The sequence below is a fragment of the Apodemus sylvaticus genome, chromosome 13 (genome assembly GCF_947179515.1).
Source record: "Apodemus sylvaticus chromosome 13, mApoSyl1.1, whole genome shotgun sequence".
Classification (NCBI taxonomy): domain Eukaryota; kingdom Metazoa; phylum Chordata; class Mammalia; order Rodentia; family Muridae; genus Apodemus; species Apodemus sylvaticus.
In genome coordinates, this window is record NC_067484.1 from 72,139,573 (window position 1) to 72,161,384 (window position 21,812).

At 45.6% G+C, this 21,812-nt stretch overlaps 1 protein-coding gene across 1 annotated transcript in view; it reads left to right on the plus strand.

Moving 5' to 3' along the window:
- Positions 1 to 21,812, plus strand: part of Epb41l4a (erythrocyte membrane protein band 4.1 like 4A) — a 209,084-nt gene that overhangs the window by 177,967 nt on the left and 9,305 nt on the right. Inside the window, exons 15-19 of the mRNA XM_052155880.1 lie at positions 3,184 to 3,267; positions 3,754 to 3,867; positions 6,446 to 6,493; positions 7,292 to 7,369; positions 16,989 to 17,108. Of these exons, the coding sequence (XP_052011840.1) occupies positions 3,184 to 3,267; positions 3,754 to 3,867; positions 6,446 to 6,493; positions 7,292 to 7,369; positions 16,989 to 17,108 (444 nt within the window). The remainder of the gene's footprint in view (positions 1 to 3,183; positions 3,268 to 3,753; positions 3,868 to 6,445; positions 6,494 to 7,291; positions 7,370 to 16,988; positions 17,109 to 21,812) is intronic.

The window sequence follows — 21,812 nt, forward strand, 5'->3', positions numbered from 1 at the left end:
AGCAGTCAGAGCTGTGACCTGAGAGAGGCCTTAGATCATCCTCCACCCCATCTTTTGTTAGTTAACAATGGCTCCTTCATCCAGCTGCTCTGTAGCGACTTGGAGGAAGACCGTATAATTAACTCCCCAGTAAGAAAATTACAAAAATGTGAAGATTCCAGAGCTGTGATGTTTCCCCTATACTTTTTGGGGGGCCTGTCTCCTTTTCTTCAGTTCTGGGGCATTCTTTTGGAAGGATGCATTCTTCACCTTTGGATGTTGACTCTGTTTCCCTAGTTGGAGCTGCATTGCTGGGTGGAGGCAGCTACACCGGCAGGTTCAGGGCACGCTCATGACATAGCCAACAAAAGAATAGCAATCATCCATGAAATTCAGACCCCCAAGCCCCACGGAGGGGACCCAGTCCACGCTGCAGCCACTGGGCTGCAGAGGAGTTCACAGAAGGGACATAGTTACTGTGTCCCCTGGGGTTTTGTTACTCTTTAAAGGTTGGCTGCTTGCAGTTTCTCTCCAGTCTTCCCTGTTTCTCTCTTCCTAACGTAGTAAACACATACACCGTGTGCTTTCACTGTTTTTTACGTTTTTTTCTCTGTTCAAAAGGGAAGCATTTACTTTGAAAACTTGATCTTTGAAAATTTGGTTTTAAATTATTGAACAATATATTGAACCTATATAAAACATGCGTACTACTAAACCTTTGATGTGTGCGCTGTTGTTGGATGTACCTTGTGCAGGAGGGTATCATTCCTGTGTGGCTAGAGTGTCCCCCAACGGAAGTTTGTTCGTTTTATTTTTTGCAACACTCTTGTCACTTTCTCTGGTTTCTCTTTCTCCTCTTGTTGCTATGGCTAAGAGTTCTGCTACAGCTGTATTCTGTAACAACTGTCCAGATCCCTCTAAGGACCAGGATTAAATGTGGATTAGCAGCTAAGTAACTCTTTTTCTCTGCAAGCTAAGACTCCAAAGGAAGTGAGAAGTGACCCCCCCCCCCCCCCCGCCATGTCCTTCCGCTGATGTCATCTGTTTCCCTAAGTATGCTTGAACAATCTGTTGGGCTTGAGTAAACACATCAGTTGTATTTGCATTCTTAGGGCAGAAAGATGATACTAGGTCAGGAAATGGCATTCAGAAGATGTTCTGATCCGGAAGGTTGGAGCCGAGATATCCGGAAGCTGGACAGAGGTCAGATAGGGTAGCCTGATCCTCCCCAGAGTTAACTTTCAGTGCCTCAGAGCCAGACCTGGAGCCAGGGAGTCTGGCCACTGCCGGAAAGTCTGGCCAGCCTCGTGTGAACGGGCGCCCTTTTCTATTGCTGTGATAAAACACGTTGACCGAAGTAACTTATGAAAGAACACATTTAATTGGGGCTTGTGCTTCCAGAGGGTTAGCGGCCATGACATCCTCGTGGTAGAAAGCAGGGCAGCAGGCAGGTGGGTGTGGCACCGGAGCGGCAGCTGGGAGCTTGCTTCTGATCTGCAAACATGAGGCAGAGAGAACTAACTGGGAATAGCATGGGCCTTCGAAGTCTCAGTGCGTCAGTAACAGATCTCTCCGAACCAGTCTAGCAACTAGGGACTAAGTATTTAAACACAGGAGCCTATACAGGCCGGTTTCATTCAAACCACTACAGCGCCTTCTCTTCCCTTTCAGCCTGCTGACTTCCTCTACATGGTAGCAGCTGTTGCTTCTTTTCCTGGGAAGGGCTCTCTCTCCTCTCTCTCCTCTCTCTCCTCTCTCTCCTCTCCTCCTTCCCACCCCCACCATTAGGCAAGTGTTCTCTCTTGTGGAGTAGGACTCCAACTCAGTCAGAAAGCAGTTGGTTAGCCCTACTAATATTCCTGTATTACACTTGCGGGCACATCTTGCCTGGCGGGCCAGTATTACAGTGCTCACACTGCTCCTGAGTGAGTCCCCTGCTGACGGTTCTCTCCTGGGTGGCCTCCCATAGGCACTCTGAGAGCTGGTCAGGAGAGAGCAGGCTTCCAGATCATTCTAGCTTGGTTTCTGGGTACGCTGCAATGGACTTGTGCTGTTTCCCACAGCAGTGTGATCTAGTGATGGTGGCAGGCGAGAGCAAGGGTAGCCACCTCCGGAGTTCTGGGAGTCTCCACAGCCTCTGTGACCAAAGCCCATAGGAAGGGCAGAAGTGAAGGAGTCCAGACAGAGATGATCACAAAAGTTACACTGAGGACTGGAATGGTAGCTATGCAGTCTCCGAGCAAAACCATCCAGTGGAACTAAAATGTGACGTTGCACGCTAAGATAGTGCAAGCATGGGAAAACTCGAATGTAGAAAATGAAGGGGTTAAACGGGAAATGCTTGCTTGTGTGCAGCAGGCCAGTGACATGGCTGCCTCCTCAGGAACAGGTTCCTGTTTGTCCCATGTCGTTAGTTCTGCTATCAAATTCATGGTAATAGACAACTTAATTATTAAATAAAACGTATTTTATTTTGGGAAAAAAAACTCTTAGGAAGGTATCCCACACCTGACATTTAGATTTTTATCTAATAACTCTGAGCTTTTGGAGAAAGTACTGTCATTTATATAGGATACCTCATTTAAACTCCTTTAAAATGTGCATATACATGTTTATGTATGTGTGTGTGTGTGTGTACATATATATATATATATATATGTAATTACACACTAATATAATACAACATCATATACATTTAGGTATAGCATATAATATACAGGCACTCCCTACGTAGACCATCCTGGTCTAAGCTCAGAGATCCATTTGCCTCTCTCTGTCTTCTATGTGCTGGGATTAAATGCCTTTGCCACATTCCCTGGCCTAAACTATACTTTCAAATTAATCTACCAAGGAGTGGTTTTATGGAAGGCCTTTCCACAGATCTTGCCTTTTGGCTCGCCCAATTCCCACCATCTTCTCTTTCTTTTTACCGTGAAGTCTTTAGAAAGTTTCTTAACAGCCGATCAGCGTGGCTTCTCTTCCCATAAAGCAATGCAACTAGAACCAGGGGGCAGACACCAGAGTGCTTGCAGGAGAGGCGCATTTATTTATCAGTCGTCTTGGTTTCTTTTGGAAGGAGGTATAGCTGTAAGCACGGAAGTATGTATACATATATGTCAGTGTTGTTTAGTCTTCTGAATAAATCTGTAAATTAACCTAATTTATATTTTGGTCAACTTATTTTTCTATTCTTTATTATTAAAGTTTTAAGAAAGCAAAGAGTGAAAACAGCCCTGACCCCCAAAGAAGCAAATCTCATGCACCTTGGGAAGAAAATGGACCCCAGAGGTAAGGAGGCTCTCTGCCTTTGGAGAGAAAGCAGGAGAGGATGTCACAGTTTGCTCAGTGGAGGAAACTAACTGCCCTGTGGCTGAGGGGCTGAAGTTGGAGCCAGTAGCCTGTTTCCTAATGTGCTGCCTTTAGAACGACAGAAAGGAAATCCAGTATGTATAAAGAAATCACCTGCAAGGCCGTTTAGAGCAGTGGTTGTCAACCTGTGGGGGGATCACATATCAGATATCCTGCATATCAGGTATTTATATTACAGTTCATAACAGTAACAAAATTGCAGTTATGAAGTAGGAAAGAAATTCATTTATGGCTGGGGTCAGCACAGCATGAGGAACTGTGGCAGCATTAGGAAGGCTGAGAACCACAGCTCTAGAGAGAGGATGTATTTCCGAACAAATGTTCCAAATGACGCTAATGCTAACACTCCACACTGGGCATCTCAAAACTCCCAAGCTGACACATGAACTATTTCTCTCACTCCAGTGGCCTCTACAACTCCTCCAGTGACCGCACTAAGTCACCAAAGTTTCCCTGTACCCGGCAACGCAACCTCTCCTGTGGCAGTGACAATGACTCCTCGCAGCCGATGAGGCGAAGGTGGGCGGGACACGGTTCTGATGCCAGTGTGACCAGAAGCTTCCCATCCTAGGCACGCTTTGGGGCACGCTTTTTTAACGTGAGCCTCAAAGGGCCACCGTTGTCTGTCTCCTCTTGATCACCGGAAGCTTGTTCTTTTTTCAAATAAAGCAAGTTAGGGGTTCCAGGGTATTTATCTGAAACAGTTTTAGAGAATATTTTTTATAAAATATTTACGGTCACTTGCTCTCTGTATTTAAAATGGCTAATTTAAAACCATAGATATTATACTGGCTACGTAATATGCATTGCAAAGCATCAATAGTATATGCTAAATGTTACTACATTGGAAGGTGGAGCTACACTTAAAGCCTGTGTCTTCTGTCAACTTAAGTGATGTTGCTGTGTTAGCATCTGTGAGCCTTTTCCGAAGCAGAGACTGAACCTGCTGCCTTCTACAGAGAGGGTCAGAATGCCCGTGTGACTCTCCATCCCAAAATTAGTACAAGGGTCGGGGATTGCATGTCTTACCCGGCTTAGACATGTGAGAGGCAGCGGGAGGACAGAGGGGCTGGGGTGATGTCACTGCCTTGTCCGCTCTTCTTGGAGTGTTTGGGAAGATGATAAGACACATGGGAAGGAGGCGGGTTGAGGCTTTAGATGCTCTCTAAAGTTTGGCTTTGAAAGAGAAGAGGGACCGGTGGAAGAGGAGAAGTTATATAGAGTCGGAGTTTACGTCAAGGGCTAGTGAGAGGGCTCAGTCAGTAAAGGGGCTTGCTGCCAATCCTGTTGATCCGAGTTCAATCCTGGGACTCTGGTGGAGGAAGGAGAGAGCCAATTCTTTCAAGCTGTCCTCTGACCTCTCACGCACAAGCACTAATAAATAAATGCCCGATGTTAAGAAAAAGTTTATGTTGATAATATTAAAAGCTAATAAAAGGGGGGTTTGACAGGGAAGTTGAATATGTGTGGAAGCTAAGAGGGTAGTTAATGAAGATGATGGAGAAGACAGTGGTTTGGGACTCATGTAGCACGTGGGGGAGCTAAGTAACCTTTGTCGTCAAGACAGCTCCATGAGAAGTGGGGAAATGTTGGTAAGTTTTTATTCAAGGTAGAGGGAAGACGGAAGAGTCTCATCTGACTCTCCTTTGCCTTTGGGAGGAGAAAGCAGAGGCGAGCTAATGCAGCGGCTCCTTAGCCTAAGGGCCCCACAGGAGATGCTGCCAGCATGCTACAGAAACAGTACTTAGGTCAGAAAGAGGCTAAGGTCAGACTGTTGAAGGACTGAAGCGTGCTGTCAGGACAGCATCCTGTCAGTGTAACAGACATACGCTTGTCCTGTTCCTTCTGGTCGCTGATGCCCAGCTAGCTATTCGGGGCTGACCCAGAAACCCCGGATACTTTGGGATAAAAAGCGAAGCTGGGGAGGTACCAAGCACTGTCAAGTGGGTCGCTGAGTAGGGATGCCACAAGCAGAGGTCATGGGGTCAGATAGGGGCGGGGTGAGGACAGGGGAGCAAGCAGGAGTGCTGACGCTTACAGTGGCACACGCCTCCTCACCTAAAGTGCTGTAAAGAGTTATGTGTATGTGGTGGGGAGGGGTGTGTATGAGTGCAGGTGCCCGCAATGCTCAGTCGGGGGGAGCTGGTGTCACAGGTCACTGTGAGCCTCCTGATAGACGGAGCTCAGGTCCTCTACAAGAGCAGTGCCTGCTCCTGCTTGCTGAGCCACCTCCCTAGCCCCATTTTCTTCTGCCTCATTACTATGTTTACCGAGGTCCCGTTAAAACCAAGGCACTTTGGGCTGGAGAGATGGCTCCGGGGCTTAAGAACGATGGTTGTTTTCTTGGGACCCAGTTTTGAGTCTTAATTCCCAAACAGTAGCTCACAACTCCTGTTCCAGAAGATTCAGCACATTCTTCTGGACTTTTGACAGCACCAGGCACATACATGGTGGTATGCAGGCAAAACACCCATACATATATAATAAAAATTTAAAAATAAGATAAAAACACCAAGCCACTAAAAGGAGTAACACGGGGTCACACTGCTCTTCAGCAGAGCAGATGCGATTCCAATTCACGTAGTCTGTCTCCTGTGCCTGTGTTTTTTTAGAAGTGCTTAGAGGTAAACAGGAAGTAGGAGGGGTTGTGATGAGAAAGCCTTGTGTTTGGAGATGGTTAGATATAATAAAGGTCAAAGGTTAAGGAAGGTGTAGCTCTGTGAGTTGTAGTCATTATAGAAGAGATAAGGAATTCCAGGCCCCATCCAAGAGAGAGCTGGGACCAGCTGGGCGTTGGCTTAGAGGGCTACAGACCTACAAGCCACGGGCTAACCCTGTTGTTGGATGAGTGTAGCGTATTCAACGTGGGCATTACTCATAGGCCACAGCCTCACTGTGGATGACTGGGTGCTTGAAGCCAGCGGTGGTGTGTGGAGTCTCTGGGACCTGTCGTAGGACTGGATGTGTACACATGACATAACTGTGTGGCACGTGAACCCGTCCAGAAGGCATCTGAGTTAACCGATGTGGAGCTCTGCCTGCTTTCTTAGCCGTAGATAATGCTGCCTTCTGTAACGTCTTCTTTTGTCTTCCTCAGGAAAGCTCACAACAGTGGCGAAGACTCTGATCTAAAGCAAAGGAGGAGGTAAGAAAGCAAGGGAGGAGCCAGAGGGGAGAAAGGATGAGAGGGTTGGTGGTTGAGGCAAGAGCAGAGATTTCTCCCTCTCTGACTTGTCTGCTGTATCTCCGCCCCGCCAGTCTTTGCATTTTAACACCAGTGTCAGCTGGATCTCAGTCTTTCGCGCTGTCTGGCCTTTGCTAGTTCTCTTTATTTCCCAGTCCTTTTGAGCCTCTGAGGAGCTGTCTCAAGATATGCCCTGCGTATTCTAAACCACTCCACCACTTGGCTTAAAGCAACAACAAACACCGTGAGTGTGCGTCCAAGTGGATGGAGCAGGCAGGTCGGAGGGTAGCTGAAGGAAGCTATGCTGCCCAAAGAGCCCTGTGGGCGTTCTGGGACTTGCAGGCTATCCACCACACCTCATTCTGTTGGTGAGAACTGTCACGTGATCAGAACAAATTCAGAGCAGTGGCTATAAGTTTACCTGCCCCTCGAGGGGCTGGGGAAGGCGAGGCCCCCCTGGTTTGTCCTCCATGTTTGTTTTAGCTTTGCCATGTTGGTCGTTAGGCGTGATGGAGCTTCTGAGCCCTTTCTGGGAATCGCCATCACTGCTTTCCTCTTCGGCCTGCCGGCTTTCTCTGAGCTGTAGACTTAACTCAAATGTTTGACCTGATCCGGAAACACTTCTTACTGGGAGAGAGATATGAGGGGTTTTTGTGTTTGAATTGGTGATTTTTCTATACAGCTAATCACAGCGTGTCAGATGGTCCTGTCTATAATCTGTCATAAGTGTTTCTTTTTTCTTTTTTGCTTTGTCTTCAGGTCGCGCTCACGCTGTAACACAAGCAGTGGTAGTGAGTCAGAAAATTCGAACAGAGAACACAGGAAAAAGAGAAACAGGTAACAGCCAAATGCTGTAGTCTCTAGACCTGGCTCTCGGCTGGTGCTGGCCATAGGAGCCGATGTGCTCTGATGTGCTCCGCGGGCCTGAGCCTGCCTTCTTCATTAGTGACCCAAAGGCCACTGTTTGGCATCACCGACCTAGGAAACCTCTTCTTGCTTGAGTTTCATATCTCTAGAGTCAGATCATTAAATAACTTGATAGTTAAAGTACCTTCTTGGTTTTTTTTTTTTTTTTGCAAGATAATTCTATATTCAGAGCATAACGTATGTTGAATTTATCTAAGATGGGGAGGAGTTTGCCATTTGTGTGGTGATTTCTCCTTGAAGTAAGTACCTCTGGATGTGATATTTCTTCTCTCATCTTATCCATCCCAAAATGATACTTATCATCTTAGAGATTCTATTAAGCTTAGCTTTTCCCTATCTACTGTGTTTCCAGTCACGTGAGGTGCACCAGGCCTGTGACTTTAGTCTGCCTTTGAAGGACTCAGTTTTTTAGAGCGTGTTCATCAGATCAGTTGATATAATCAGCATTAGAGTTGGCTTCTCACGTTAATTTTGCCTCTGTAGTTCCAACCCTTTTAGTTACAAATAACGGGTATTCATGAGCTATGGAAACACCCCCAGGGCAGGTTTCAGAGGATTTGGTTGTCACTTGTACCAGTCAAACCCAGTGGTCCTTAACTGGGAAAGTTCTGCCCTTTCAGAGGACGGCTGGTTGTGTTTTTGTCACATTGGGATGGCAGAGATTACTACTGACCAGAGTTGATGCTAAGCACTATCCAGCGTGGAAGGAATCACCATAGCAAAGGTGCACCTGGTACCAAAACCTCAGTAATGCTGAGAGGGAGGAGGCCGGGGAGAGGATGGGCGGCTGAGCTCTTCCGATTCCGATTACCCTGACTACTGTGGGGCTCACGCCTGCTCATTCTTTTCTAAGCCATCTTGTTCTCTTCTCCGAGATGAAGCAGTTGGATCGGTCGGTCTCCGAGGTCACTCTTCAGGGCTTGGGAGCTTTGTGCGGATGGGGTGGCCTGCACTCTGCCTGCAGAGCCTGAGTAATAGCCTAGGCAGCGTCTTGAGAAGCCCCTTGCTTGGGAACCCTTCCTGCCTCCTGCTGTCTTCGAGGCTGGAATTACACCGGACAGCCGCAAGGTCTCCTCCGTGGGTTATGACACTTCTCAAAGAAACAATTTCAGTTTCTATATCTGTGAAAATCCAATGATTAGAGATGCCTCTCTCCCTGAGGTGCCTTCTTCCTGCTGTAAAACCAAGCAGTTTTGTACAAAACAAAACAAATTGCTTGTTTTTTCTGCTGAACAACCTGTGCTTATTCATCTCGCCAGAGTCTGTTTGTTTTATTCAGTGTCTTGTAAACTGTGTTCTGCAAGGGCCCATCCTCAACTGCGCAGAAGATAACCTGTTTAAAGACAATGTCTTTGGTACTAAAGGCAACATTTGCTATTAAAAATGAAACAGAATGGAAAGGTTGCACCGGTTTCTTAAATTGTCCACTGCTTGTGTGGCCGTGCCGGCTTGTGTCCCCCGCTGGCTTGTGTCCCCGCTGGCTGCCTCTTTCCTGGGGAGTGTTATCTCTGTCTCCCACAGATTTTTTTTTTAAATCAGCTTTCTTGCTGTTAGAACGGCATTGCTTCTGGGTATGCGTGTGCATATGCACTTTGTAATGGCAGTGATGAGAAGCAGCTTTCAAAGCACACACTCACATGTCACAGAAAGGATACAGAAGGCTTTCGCCATTGATTGATTCTTTTACCTGTGGCAGTATTGCCCTAGGATCACACGAGTTCCTGTGTCCTGAGCTGAGCCACAGCAGACAGCAGGCAGAGGAGGAGGCGTGTTTAGCTCAGATCCCTGTCCACGCAGGCTCTGCCTCAGCAGGCGTGCAGGGAAGGAGGGCTGACGTCAGGTTGCCTTCTGGTGTGCACTTACCTGACTGCAGCCCCTCCATCCAGTGAGCCTGTGCTCTCTCACCAGGAGCCTCCTTTTCTGTCAGACCTGAAGCCGGAAGCTTCAGCTCTGCTCCTAGTAGGATGTCTTCTGTGTACAACAAAGGACTGTTTCTTGATATCTGACTTTGCGCTCTTTCAGGCCACTTGGCGAGATAATGAACCGTCAGCCTCACGCTCTTCTCTGGTCCTGGCTGCCAGTGGGGGGCTAGTGAGTTCTCAGCACCGCCTACTGTGCTTTTGTGAAGGTTGTGGGGTGACCATAGCATTGGCCACATGGAACCTGGCACTTGTCACTGTTCCGTTTCCTTGTCTCTGCTGCAAGGGCTGACACCCCGACACACCCCACTTTCGTGTCTTGGTTTGAGAAATGGTAACCTTGGAGCAGCTTTTGAGCAAATTCCTTTTTACATTTTATTAGCGTATAATATGTAAGTACTCATTTGATTGTGCCGTTTTATACATGAACATGATACGTGTTACTCACTGTCTCGGCACTTTTAGGACAGGGTCTCATGAAGCTCCTCTGCTCTCCAGCTCACACTATAACACAGGATGACCTACAGCCTCTGTTCTCCAGTCTCTACCTCCGGGGTTGAGATTATAGGTCTGCACCACTACTGTGCTTTTCTTTATGCGTTTCTGGGGATCGAACCCATGGCCCCATGCGTGCTGGGCAAGCTTTCTGACAAACGGGCCACATCCCTATCTGGGAAGTCTTTATCCGGCCTGAGGCCACCCTGGGAATGCTGGGATTTTTGTTGTTGCTCTTTTTCATCTTTAAAGGTGCTTACTTCTGCTTTGTTGATTTCATGGGTAAGATTTTAACACCCCCGGTATGTGTGAGGAGAGATAAGAGATACTGTTTACAAATAGAGTTCATGCAGAAAAGGCTTTTAACACCGCTTAAAAAGTTAAAAAGTCAAAGTTTGGGGCTGGAGGCATGGCTCAGCGATTAAGAGCACTGGCTGCTCTTCCAGGGGTCCTGAGTTCAATTCCCAGCAACCCTTGGTGACTCACAACCATCTGAAAAGGGATCTGATGCTCTCTCCTGGCATGTAGGTGTTCATGCAGCAGAGCGCTCATATACACAAAATAAATGAATAAAAATAAATCTAAGCTGGGCGTGGTGGCACATGCCTTTAATTGCAGTGCTCAGGGGGCAGTCGGGCAGAGCTCTGTGACTTCGAAGCCAGCCTGGTCTACAGAGTGAGTTCCAGAATAGCCAGGGCTACGCAGAGAAACCCTGAATCAACAACAACAAAAACAAGCAGTTAAAATCCAACAGTGGAACGCCTGAAGCAAGAGTTGTTGTGCGTTGTGAAAAGCAGGCAGCCTGGGGTATAAACGATCCTGCTTCGAGAAGGTTCTGTGCTTATGGCCTGATCACTTTACCATTTAGATCTTTGATTCTCGGGCTCAGATGGAAAGAGTACCTGTCCTTTCTTCCCTGAAGGAGGTTTGTGAAGATTCAGGAGATAACGCCATGTGGTGTGTAGAACGTAGAATGTGTCCTGCGCGGGCAGGTGGTGGGAACATTCAGCCGCCTGACGGTCTCAAGACCACGGAGGATGTAGAAAGTGGAGCTGGTTCCCTTTACCAAAACTGAAGTCAGTGTTAGAAACATGATCCATTTTGGTGTATGTGCTACTGGAGTTTGTTCCTGGCTTTTAATGTTGATAAGTCTGTTAGTCTACTGGATGTCTGTTACTATCTGAAGAATAGCTTAAGATGGTCTTAATGTGTCCTGTAAGGACTTTTATATTATTTTCTAATATGGGTGACTTGATTTAAAGACAAGATACAAATTGTGGTTGTGAAGGGGACAGACCATAGACTGCTGGTGAAGACAGACTTACGGTCACCATGCTGCAGACGCAAGGACGTCTGATTTCTATTTTACTAGGACATACCAAGACATGGACCAGTGATGAGGGTGGTGTGGGGCTCAAGTATAATTCGAGTTGACAGAGTCTGTGGCAATAACAAAGCTTCCACACTAGCGACAAGCCACAGATTACTGAAATAGGGCGAAAGATTTTAAAATCATGAAGGCAGGAAGAGTTTCAAAGCACAACCACATCAGAGTTCACCCATTGCAGTAGCAGGGGCATAAAGGAACACGTAGAAGATGGTAAAACAACGTTAGGAGCAAATCAGAGGAATTTATTGACAGCAAGGGAAGGTTGGAAAAGCAAATGCAGTTTTTTGTTTTCTGGCCTTAAGAGAATACATCAACAGATGCCTGGAACCAATAAATTTCCCTAGGGAAGAGAAGCTACTGGCAAAACTAAGAAAAGAAGATTGTTTTATGTCACGTGAGGCAAAACCAAGTGGAACTGACAGAGCCCAAGCTCCTGTCTGTGGGGACCTGGGATTTCATTTTAGCAGTGGAGTGGTCGCTCACACAAAGCAATTGTCTGGGATGTTACGCTGCAGTCAGAGAGGAGGTTTGGAGATAAAACACAATAAAGAAACATTACGTCTTAAAGCAACGATCTTTGCAATAATTTTTCACATGAGCGAGCTGAGACCTGACCACAAGAGATTAGTGGTTTGCTCCGAGTCTGCGGGTCAGATAACGGCTAAGCTGGGAAGAGACAGAACGCAAGAATCACAAAGATTTCAGGTTCAGAGTGCCTGCATTGCTGTGAATTAGAGGTGAATTAAGAGCCGGGATAAAGGAAGGTCCCGTGAAGAACAAAATGGATCAAAGAATCGGACCAAGTGGGCCCCGGGGAACTCGTGTGAGAATTCATGTGATAATAGACGATTTGTGCAGAGCTCTAATTGAGAGGAAGAAAAAGAATAGGAATCGCTGTATCTTTACTTTGTTATCAAGTGAGGATGCGGCATTTCATCTTCATGGCCTCAGCAAACTTAATTAAATACAGTAAAAATCTAAATTGCATGGGCAATCTAGGAAAAAGTAGATTCCGAGGGTCTGGTGAGAAGGGAAGAAAGTATGCTAGACGTTCCTGCCCTGAGACATCTTTGAAATGACTCTATTTGAAAACTTTCTCCCTCTCTCTCCATCTCTTCCCTCTCCCCTCTCCCTCCCCTCCCCCTTCTCCTTCCTCTCTCCCTCCCCTCCCCCTTCCCCTTCCCCTTCCTCTCCCCCTCCTCCTCCTTCCTCTCTCCCTCCCCCTTCCCCTTCTTCTTTTCTCCCTCTCCTTTCCCCACTTCCACTTCCTCTCCCCCTCTTCCTCCCCCTTCTCCTTCCTCTCTCTCCCCCCCCTTTTCCTTCCCCTCACCCTTCCCCTTCCTCTCCCCCTCCTCCTCCTTCTTCTCTCCCTCCCCTCCCACGGCTCCTTCCCCTCCTCCTCCCCTTCCCTCTTCCCCCTCCCCCTCTTCTAGACTCCCTTTCTCCCATACATTAATATAAAAGCAAAAGCCTTTGTTAGGATGTTTCCCACACTGTCTGCCAACTCTGCTTTCAGATGGGGAAATAGACAAAGTGTGTTGAGTGTCGATTTAAGGAGAGATCGAAAGATTCAGTCAGGAAATGTGCTGGTTATTGAGGTCATCTTTTGCATTTGAAGCGTTTTGAAAACAACTAGATCTGTAATATAAATAACAGTGGATTTCACCCCCCCCCCAATAATTTCCTGATTGTGATGTTCTTAAAGATTGTATACCAGTTCAGGGCTTTTAATATTTCTATCCTTTATGATGTAAATCCTTATATCAAAAATAACATTCCAAGCTGGGAGGTAGTGGCGCATGCCTGTAATCCCAGCACTTGGGAGGCAGAGGCAGGTGGATTTCTGAGTTTGAGGCCAGCCTGGTCTACAGAGTGAGTTCCAGGACAGCCAGGGCTACACAGAGAAACCCTGTCTCAAAAAAAAATCAAAAAAAAATTCCTGGAAGTTAGCAAAAACCACTTAGATATTCTACATCTATAACTAAGCAAGACTTAAGAATCATGCCCAGAGGCGGTGCATGCCTCAGCATCTGGGAGATCAAGGCAAGAAGATCAGTAGTTCAGGCTACGCAATGAACCCTGTCTCAAGAAAAGGAGAAAATACATTGTAGGAGATATGTGTTTGTCACACAAAGATTTCTTTTAATCACCAATAATTAAAAAGTTTGGGGGGTGGGGGAGATCACTAACCCCAGCCAGCCTTTAAGGACCGAGTTCTAAAATATTCTTGCTTCCACGTGCTAGGGTTTCTTTTTGTTCCCAGGTTGCACCTGTGTCTTCTGGAACAGTTCAGTAATGGAAGAAATGACACTGTCATCCCTGTAATGAGGCATCATTACCCAGAGGCCTTTTGTAAGCATGTAATTTCAGACTTCATTACAGACTGGACCTGGGTGTCCACACCAGCGTCGCTCAGGAACGCTGCTTCTCTTGCAACTCTACAACGAGCCTTGCATTTTTAATGTGTCTGTTGGAATATTTATGACAGAGCATACCTGTAGAGGGGCATCTGTCTTCAGAGAGCACGGGTCATGAGGAGGTTATGAAGTAGGAGCGCTTCACTGGCCTTACTTGAGACTCTTCAGTTTGAAAAATAAAAGTATGTGGTATGATCGGAAATTCACTTTGATGTGGTCCTTTTTACTGGCAAGGTAAAGGAAAAACACATGTGCGCTCCCAGGAATTATTTTCATGCTACGTAGGTGGCTGGCCTGCATATGTACCATGCTGGCCTCAAATTCACAGAAACCCTCTACCTGTCTTTGCCTTCTGAATTCTGGAATTAAAGGTGTGTGCTCCCACACCTGGCTAGTGTTTTAGCATCTGAGTGTGATGACTAACCTTCTGGATTTTACAATGGATGAGGATTTACACACAGCACTTGTCTTCCTTTTAAATGTCTGTACTTACAAGAAAGTATGCCCTGGAATAAGCCTGTCTGTCTTGCTAGGAGAACCAAATTGAGATGACGAAGATCCTGGCTCCCTGGAGAAACACATTGTAGTGAAATTTATGCCTACCCATGAGCTGTACGGTGATTCTATGCAGAATTTCATGTCTAATTCTAAACCCAGAAATCAAGTTGGGGCTCCTATGGGAGGGAAGATCTGCTACTGGCCTCATCCTTTCCCCTTGATGGTGTTTGTCGAGCCCTGATACCCCACTCCTGGTAGTGTATCAAGTCTCCTAGCAAGTCTGTTGGGTTTCTGTTCTGTTTGATGTCAAGGCTTGTAGAGAGATGTTGTGATGAGAACTGTGGACATAGACATGAGCCCACACATGTGTAAGTGAGCATATGTCCCTGTGTGATCTTGTCAAATGGAAGGGCTGCTTCCAAAGGATGCTGATGACCTCAGGTTACATACTTCCTCATATTTCTAACATTGGTGTCATAGCATGTATTTTCAGTTCTACTTCACTCTGCACTGAGAAGATGTAACAGTGTTCTTCAAGCTGTGCACACGATCATGGTTAGGTTCCTTCACATTCCACAGGCCTTTGCAGTTCCCTGGGGTTTCCTTCCCTTATACCGCCAGTGAGGTCCACTCTTTCCCACCCCAAAGGCCTGCTCAGCAGTTCTGGGTCATAGTTCATGGGGAATAAACAAACAATGGCAGTATACTTAATCAAAAGAGGCCTAAAATAGTACTACAGAAATCAGCAAGATGATGGCAACTGATACACATCTTTCAATAATAACTCTTTATATTAACATTCTCAATTCCCCAATAAAGAGACACAAACTAGTAACTGGGAGTAGAAAATAGGAGGACTGGAAAGATGGCTCAGAGGTTGAGAGCACTGTCTGCTCTTCCAGAGATCCTGAGTTCAATTCCCAGCAATTACATGGTGGCTTCTAGCCATCTATAATGAGATCCAGTGCCCTCTTCTGGCCTGAAGACATACATGCAGGCAGGACATTGTAGACATAATAAATAAATCTTTTTAAAAAGAAAAAAAAGGAAATAGGATCTATCTTTTCATGCCCCTAAGAAAAATGCTTGACCATCAATGATAGATATATTAGGATACAAGGGTGGAAAAAGATTCAAACAAATGGGACTAAGACGCAAGCAGGTGTAGCCATCCTAACATCTGATAAGAGAGACTTCAAAACTAATCAGAGGCTGGGCAGTGGTGGCGCACACCTTTAATCCTAGCACTTGGGATTTCCTAGCACTGAGGCAGGCAGATTTCTGAGTTTGAGGTGAGCCTGGTCTACAGAGTGAGTTCCAGGACAGCCAGGGCTACACAGAGAAACTCTGTAAGAAATAAGGAAGGTCACATTCATCAGAGGAACAATCATCAAGAGGATGTTCCGACTTATACACCACACACCAAACATGAGCGTGCCCAATGTTGAAAAGCTAGGTCTAAATCCACAGAATAAGCACAACAGAAGATTGAAGGGGACTTTGACACCCTGTTCTCACCAATATACAGGTCATCTGGACAGAAATCAAATAGAGAAACTTGGAGTTAAATGACATCATACATCAAACGGACCTAAGGTGCACAGAACATCCCTCCCACACTGAAGAACACACAGTCTTCTCAGAACTCACGGGCCTTTCTCCAAACCCAGCCACATCTGAGGGGACAGTAAAGTAGCATCCTGCATTCTATCTGACCACAGTGGGATAAGGCTGGGCGTCACCCCCAATAGAAACTGCCAAGTACACACATGTGTGGGGACCCTATAACACACCACTAAAGGGTAACTGAGGCAAGGGAGACATCAAGATGGAAGTTAAAAAGTCTTAGACTTGAGTGAAAATGAAAACCCAGCATGCCTTAATCTGTGAGACGACGTGACATAGCCCTGAGGAAACAGGAAGAGATAATTAAAGTCATGTCTAAAATTAATGAATAATGAAAGTGATAGACAGTAGACAGACTCAATGAGAGGAAGAGTTGGTTCTATGAAAATATTAACAAAGTTACCAAGTCTTCAACCAAATTAACCAAAAGACAGGAAGAAAAGATTCAGACAAATAAAATTAGAGATGAAAAGAGAAATTACAACAGACTGGGGTTGTACAGAAAATAAGGACCACACTTTAAAGTGAGTTACTTTATTTTTACATATTTAGTATGAACATTGTATATTTATGTGTATATATTTGCAGGTACACCTACTTAAGGATTTTTTTTGGATTTGTTTTTTTTTTGTTTGTTTGTTTTTTGTTTTTTGGTTTTTTTTTGTTTTTTGTTTTTTTTTTTTTTTTGTTTTTTTTTTTTCTTTTTTGAGACAGGGTTTCTCTGTATAGCCCTGGCTGTCCTGGAACTCACTCTGTAGACCAGGCTAGCCTTGAACTCAGAAATCGGCCTGCCTCTGCCTCCCAGAGTGCTGGAATTACAGGGCACCACTGCCTGGCTCTTAAGGATATGTTAATCCAGTTTTATTCTCAAGTAAAAAATGATAGAATCAAATCACTGTTAAATATCTGAAAATAGAGGTTGGGGTGATTGGAAAGTTAGGGCTTCCTTCTTTGTGTACCGAAGATTTTGGTTTACTGGGCTTTCGTTTCCACCCAAGAGTGGGTCTGAACTTTGCATTTCTTCATTGTTTCTGAGACAGGCTCTCTGTGGTGCCAGGGTGGCTCAGATCCTGGTTTTCCTACCTCAGCCTGCTCAGTGCTGTTCCCGTGAGCTTGCCACGCCTGCCCTGCCTGCCTCGTTCTGCCTTGGAGGTTAACTTCAGATGCCTGGTTTGTCTTTCCAGAATACGACAGGAGAATGATATGGTTGATTCGGCGCCTCAGTGGGAAGCTGTGTTAAGGAGACAGAAGGAAAAGAACCAAGTGGATCCCAACAACCGGAGATCCAGACACAGATCTCGCTCGTATGTGGGCTCTCTTCCCGCTTTCCTTCAAAATCAGGGCGCTTGCTGGGAGCATGGCGGAGCAGGCGGATGGACGCCCAGTCTCCTAACCAGTCATCTCAACTGGGAAGATACATCTTGTATTTGTTGTTTTCTTCTTACACGTGTGACATTCATTCACTAACCATTTTTGAAGGCTTACAAGTTGGCACTCAGGCAGAGCAAAATGTCTTGGGAACAGGGCCATCAGAATCATATTTTGTGTTTTGTATTGTTTTTCACCAAATGCGTACATCCAAGCAGGTAGATGATGATGGAGTTTCCTTTGTTCTGAAGCCTGGCTGTTGCTCAAACACCTGCTGCTTTGCCCAATTGGAGTCTACAGAATTCTCTGATGTCTTGTTCCAAATCAAGCCAGACTATCTTGCTGTCAAATTACCATTTGTGAGCAGTGGTCATTGAGTGATTCATTACACACCCCAGCAGGGAGATTTCCCTGCCCCTCCTGTTGCTAGGCAATGACATGTGTGAGCACAATTACCCCATCGTGGTGAGATTTCTGGCCCCCCAGATTAATTTTCTGTGAGCTGACAAGGTGGTGTGTTTGCATGCTTGTATGTGAATGGTGTGTGTGTGTGTGTGTGTGTGTGTGTGTGTGTACATGTGTGCATGAGTGCTTTGGTCTATACATCAAGAGTTTGGTCACCCAGGCCTGCTCCACTTGCAAAGCAGTGAACTTTCGAGATTCTGGGTGGTTAGGTGTAACGTTGTGGTGTTTCTTACTCCAGGGAGGAGAGAATGTTGTCTGAACAGGGAGAGGATGGATGGGGGAGCGTGACGCTACAACCACTCGGTAGCTCTGAAGGAGACAGGCAGAAGAGAGCTGAGACTGCACTGCTAGATTGACAGGGCAGGAGAGGATGCTAGGCACAGATCCTGTGAGCCCTGGGTTTGAAGGGATACACCTCAATCATTGATACTTAGATTTTGATTAGAATGCTTTTTTTTACTCTTTTTAAGATGGGGTCTTATGGAGGGGTGGCTCAGTGGTTAAGAGTACTTGTTGCCTGAGACACAGTTCTGTTCCCAGCACCCACGTGACAATTCACTCAGTCAGCTGTAACTGCAGTTCCGGGGGTGCAACACCCTCTCTGACCTCCTTTGATATCAAACACACATGTAGTCCCCAGACATGCTTGCTGGCAGGACAGACACATTAAATAAATCGGAAACAAATGAACAGACAGCATAAGCCAGGGTCTCACTTTGTAGCCCTGACTGGCCTAGAACAAGGTATAGAGGCTCGGCTGTCCTTGACCTCAGAGCTCTGCCTGAGCTCCCAAGTGTTAGGATTAAAGGCACATCTCCACTCCTGTACAGAACCTTTTTCTTGTTGTAGAGAAAGGATTTCAAGTAGCCCCGGGTTGGCCTTTGGTCTTAAACTTAACTTCTCCCCCTTTCTCCCCTCCTTGTTTTCTTTTCTTTTGAGATGGGGTTTTTACACTGTAGCCCGGGCTGACCTGGCCTGGGGTATGCGCTAGAGACCAGACTGGCCTGGAGCTCACGGAGATCCACCTGCTTCTACCTCCTGAGTTTGCGGGTTAAAGTCCTACACCTTTACATTCTGCCTAAGGCCCTGAATTTCTGATGCTCTGTCTGTACCTCCCCAAAGTAGGGATTACAGTCAGCCATTATCATGTCCAAGATTTTGTTTTTGTTTTTGCTTTTCTTTTTTTTTTAATTTTTTAAAGATTTATTTACTTTATGTATGTGAGTACACTGCAGCTGTCTTCAGACACTCCAGAAGAGGGCATCATATCCCATTACAGATGGTTGTGAGCCACCATGTGGTTGCTGGGAATTGAACTCAGAACCTCTGGAAGGGCAGTCAGTTCTCTTAACCACTGAGCCATCTCTCCAGCCCTTGCTTTTATTTTCAATGTGGCATTATGAATTTTCGTTTTTTTCTAATTAACAAAGTTATACTATAATTTGGCATATGTTCATCTTCATTTTTGGAGTTGATATAAAACCAGCATTATTTCTTCTTTAAATATTTTGTAAAATGCTTCATTGAAATTGTTGCCTTGGTTAGGGCCTGGGCTGAGTGTTAACAAGTTCTCTTTCTTTCTCTCTTTCTCTCTTATTTGAATGAGTCTTGGACACACTCGCTCCTTTTATTTATTTTATGCATGTAAATACACTGTGGCTTTCTTCAGACACACCGGAAGAGGGCATCGCAGATGGTTGTGAGCCACCATGTGGTTGCTGGGATTTGAACTCAGGACCTTTGGAAGAGCAGTCAGTGCTCTTAACCGCTGAGCCATCTCTCCAGCCCACACATTCTCTTTCTTATTCGAGGAGTTGTAACAAAGACCCATGCAGATTTGCAAGCCAGAAAGGTAATTTTATTCTAAGCAGACCAGATTTGCTGTCAAGAGTGACATTGGGCCACACGCGTGAAGGTGCCCAAGGGCCGCAGGTACTCAAGGGTCTGGGGCTTCTTTCTCCGTGCTGTCTAAAGGAAGGGAGGAATTTGGTTGGCAGGGGCATGTTTTATATGGTTCTCTATTTTGATTGGCTGATGTGGATTAGTAGACCTTGGCTCGTTGCACACATCCTTTCCCACAGTACATCTGATTTTAGCCATCTATATATCCAGTCACACAGAACAGTCTCTCCGCGCGTTCACGTAGAGAATTGAGTTTGCCTTGTCCTGCATGCACCCCAGACTATTCAAGCTGAATTAGCCACGAACTCACAAACCTGATATAACTGTAGTGTGACTGAAAAGAATCTGTCTGAGTTTCATGGTTGTTAATGGAGGTAAGAAAGTTATTTCATTGTTCAGAGTGGGGTACACATGCAGGTCATTGGGTGTGTTGTTCAGAGGAGTGTATGTCTGCCTAGTACATACATGTTCAGGGTGTCAGGCTGCCAAGGGTGTTATTAGAAGGATATATGTATATATACATGTACATGCATATATATATGCATATGCCAAACTAAGTGCTATCTCAGTTTGATAAGCTATTCCCACCACTCACCTACCTCAAGACTGTCTGCCTTGAATTTTGTTTGTGAAAAGTTTTGTAGAAAGTTTTGTTTTACAAACTCCATTTCTCTTTTAAAATTATCATCATCATCATTACTATTATTATTGTGTGTGTGAACGAATGTGTATGCATGTGCACAAGTGTGTGCATGTGCACGAGTGTGTGCATGTGCATGAGTGTGTGTGCATGTGTGTGCATGTGTGTTTGCACGCGTGTGTTTGCGCGAGTGTGTGTGTGTGAGTGTGTGTGTTTGCGCGTGTGTTTGCACGAGTGTGTGAGTATGCATGCGTGCACGTGTTGCAACCTCCAACAAGCATTAAGTCGAACATGACAGGGTCTTAGATATGAAATGTTATGAAGCTCGGAATTACCTGGTATATTTTACATTTCCATTTCTATGGTGTTTGTGTTTGCTGCTGTGATATAAACATAAAAAGGGCCTGGCTGAATCTGCTTTCTACAGGAGTGACCTTGTCTCCCGGGTTGTGCAGGAGGAGCCTTGCCTTTGCCCTTCAAACAATGGTTTTCGTGTGTGAGTGGGCTCCATTGCCCCCTGGTGGCCACAATGTGTTACTGCGTTCACTCGCTGACAAATACTGATTACAAGCTCTGTGGCTGCGTAGGAAGTGCTGGGTCAGATGAAACGCGCAGTCCAGCATAGGTGAATGTTCCAGGAAGTTCCAGGGTGCTCCCGAGCAAACTTCCACAGCTGAGCTGCCGGCCTTCATGTTCCTAATTAGGACGGGAAAGGAGGAAGAGGCATAAACCATCTCCTTAAGTCATGTTTTCTGACCATTCAGGAATATCAGAAGAAGCACTGAGAGTTTGTTCAGTGTTCTCTCTTATCTAATAAATATCAGTTTTGTATTTACTCAACATGTATCTGAGGATGGGGTTGCTCTCCTGTGCCATCTCCTGGGCTGCGTCACAGGCACGTGCTGGCATACCTGTTTTATGTGTGCTGGAATAGAACCCAGGACTTTGTGCACACTGAGCTAAGCATGCTCTCCCAATTGAGCTACAGACATTTCACGGTGTTCTAAACTCACAAAACTGTATTGAACCGTAGTCATGTAAAATGTCTATGTGCAGATATAAACATAAAGTAATATAGCCACCATTAAGATAGCTTGTGTTTACATTTCTTAAATCACAGTAGTCGGTCAGAGGAAGCTGTCCTTTCTCCAGCTTCAGACCTCCCCCTGCTCTGAGCTCTTTGAGTTTAGTGGAGATATTTATGCTCAGTTTATGCTAAGTTTTCGGGGATGGAATGAGCTGGCATTTTGAATGGAATCATGTGACTTATTTACATGTGAAAAAGTTCCTAACTTCCTCCCTTTGTAAGCTAAGGAAGTCTTCTGGCTAAAAGTACAACAGAAAGGCATAAATAAGAAACAAAAGTTACCTGAAGGTCCTCCAGTCGTAGAAGACTGTCTTGTGCTGTTAGGGTTTGTTGTTGGTGTGTCTGACATGCAGCACTGCAGATGTAATGCAGGCTGTTGCATGTGTTTGGCTGTTATTACTTTATCATTGAATTGAGCTACACTTTTATTCTTTTATCAGCCTATGTGTATGTGCGTGCTGAAATTACACTGCATTTCTTTTGAGTGCATGTGTGTATACTTTATGTGTGCAGGTGTGTGTGGAAGTCAAGGGACAACCTATGAGT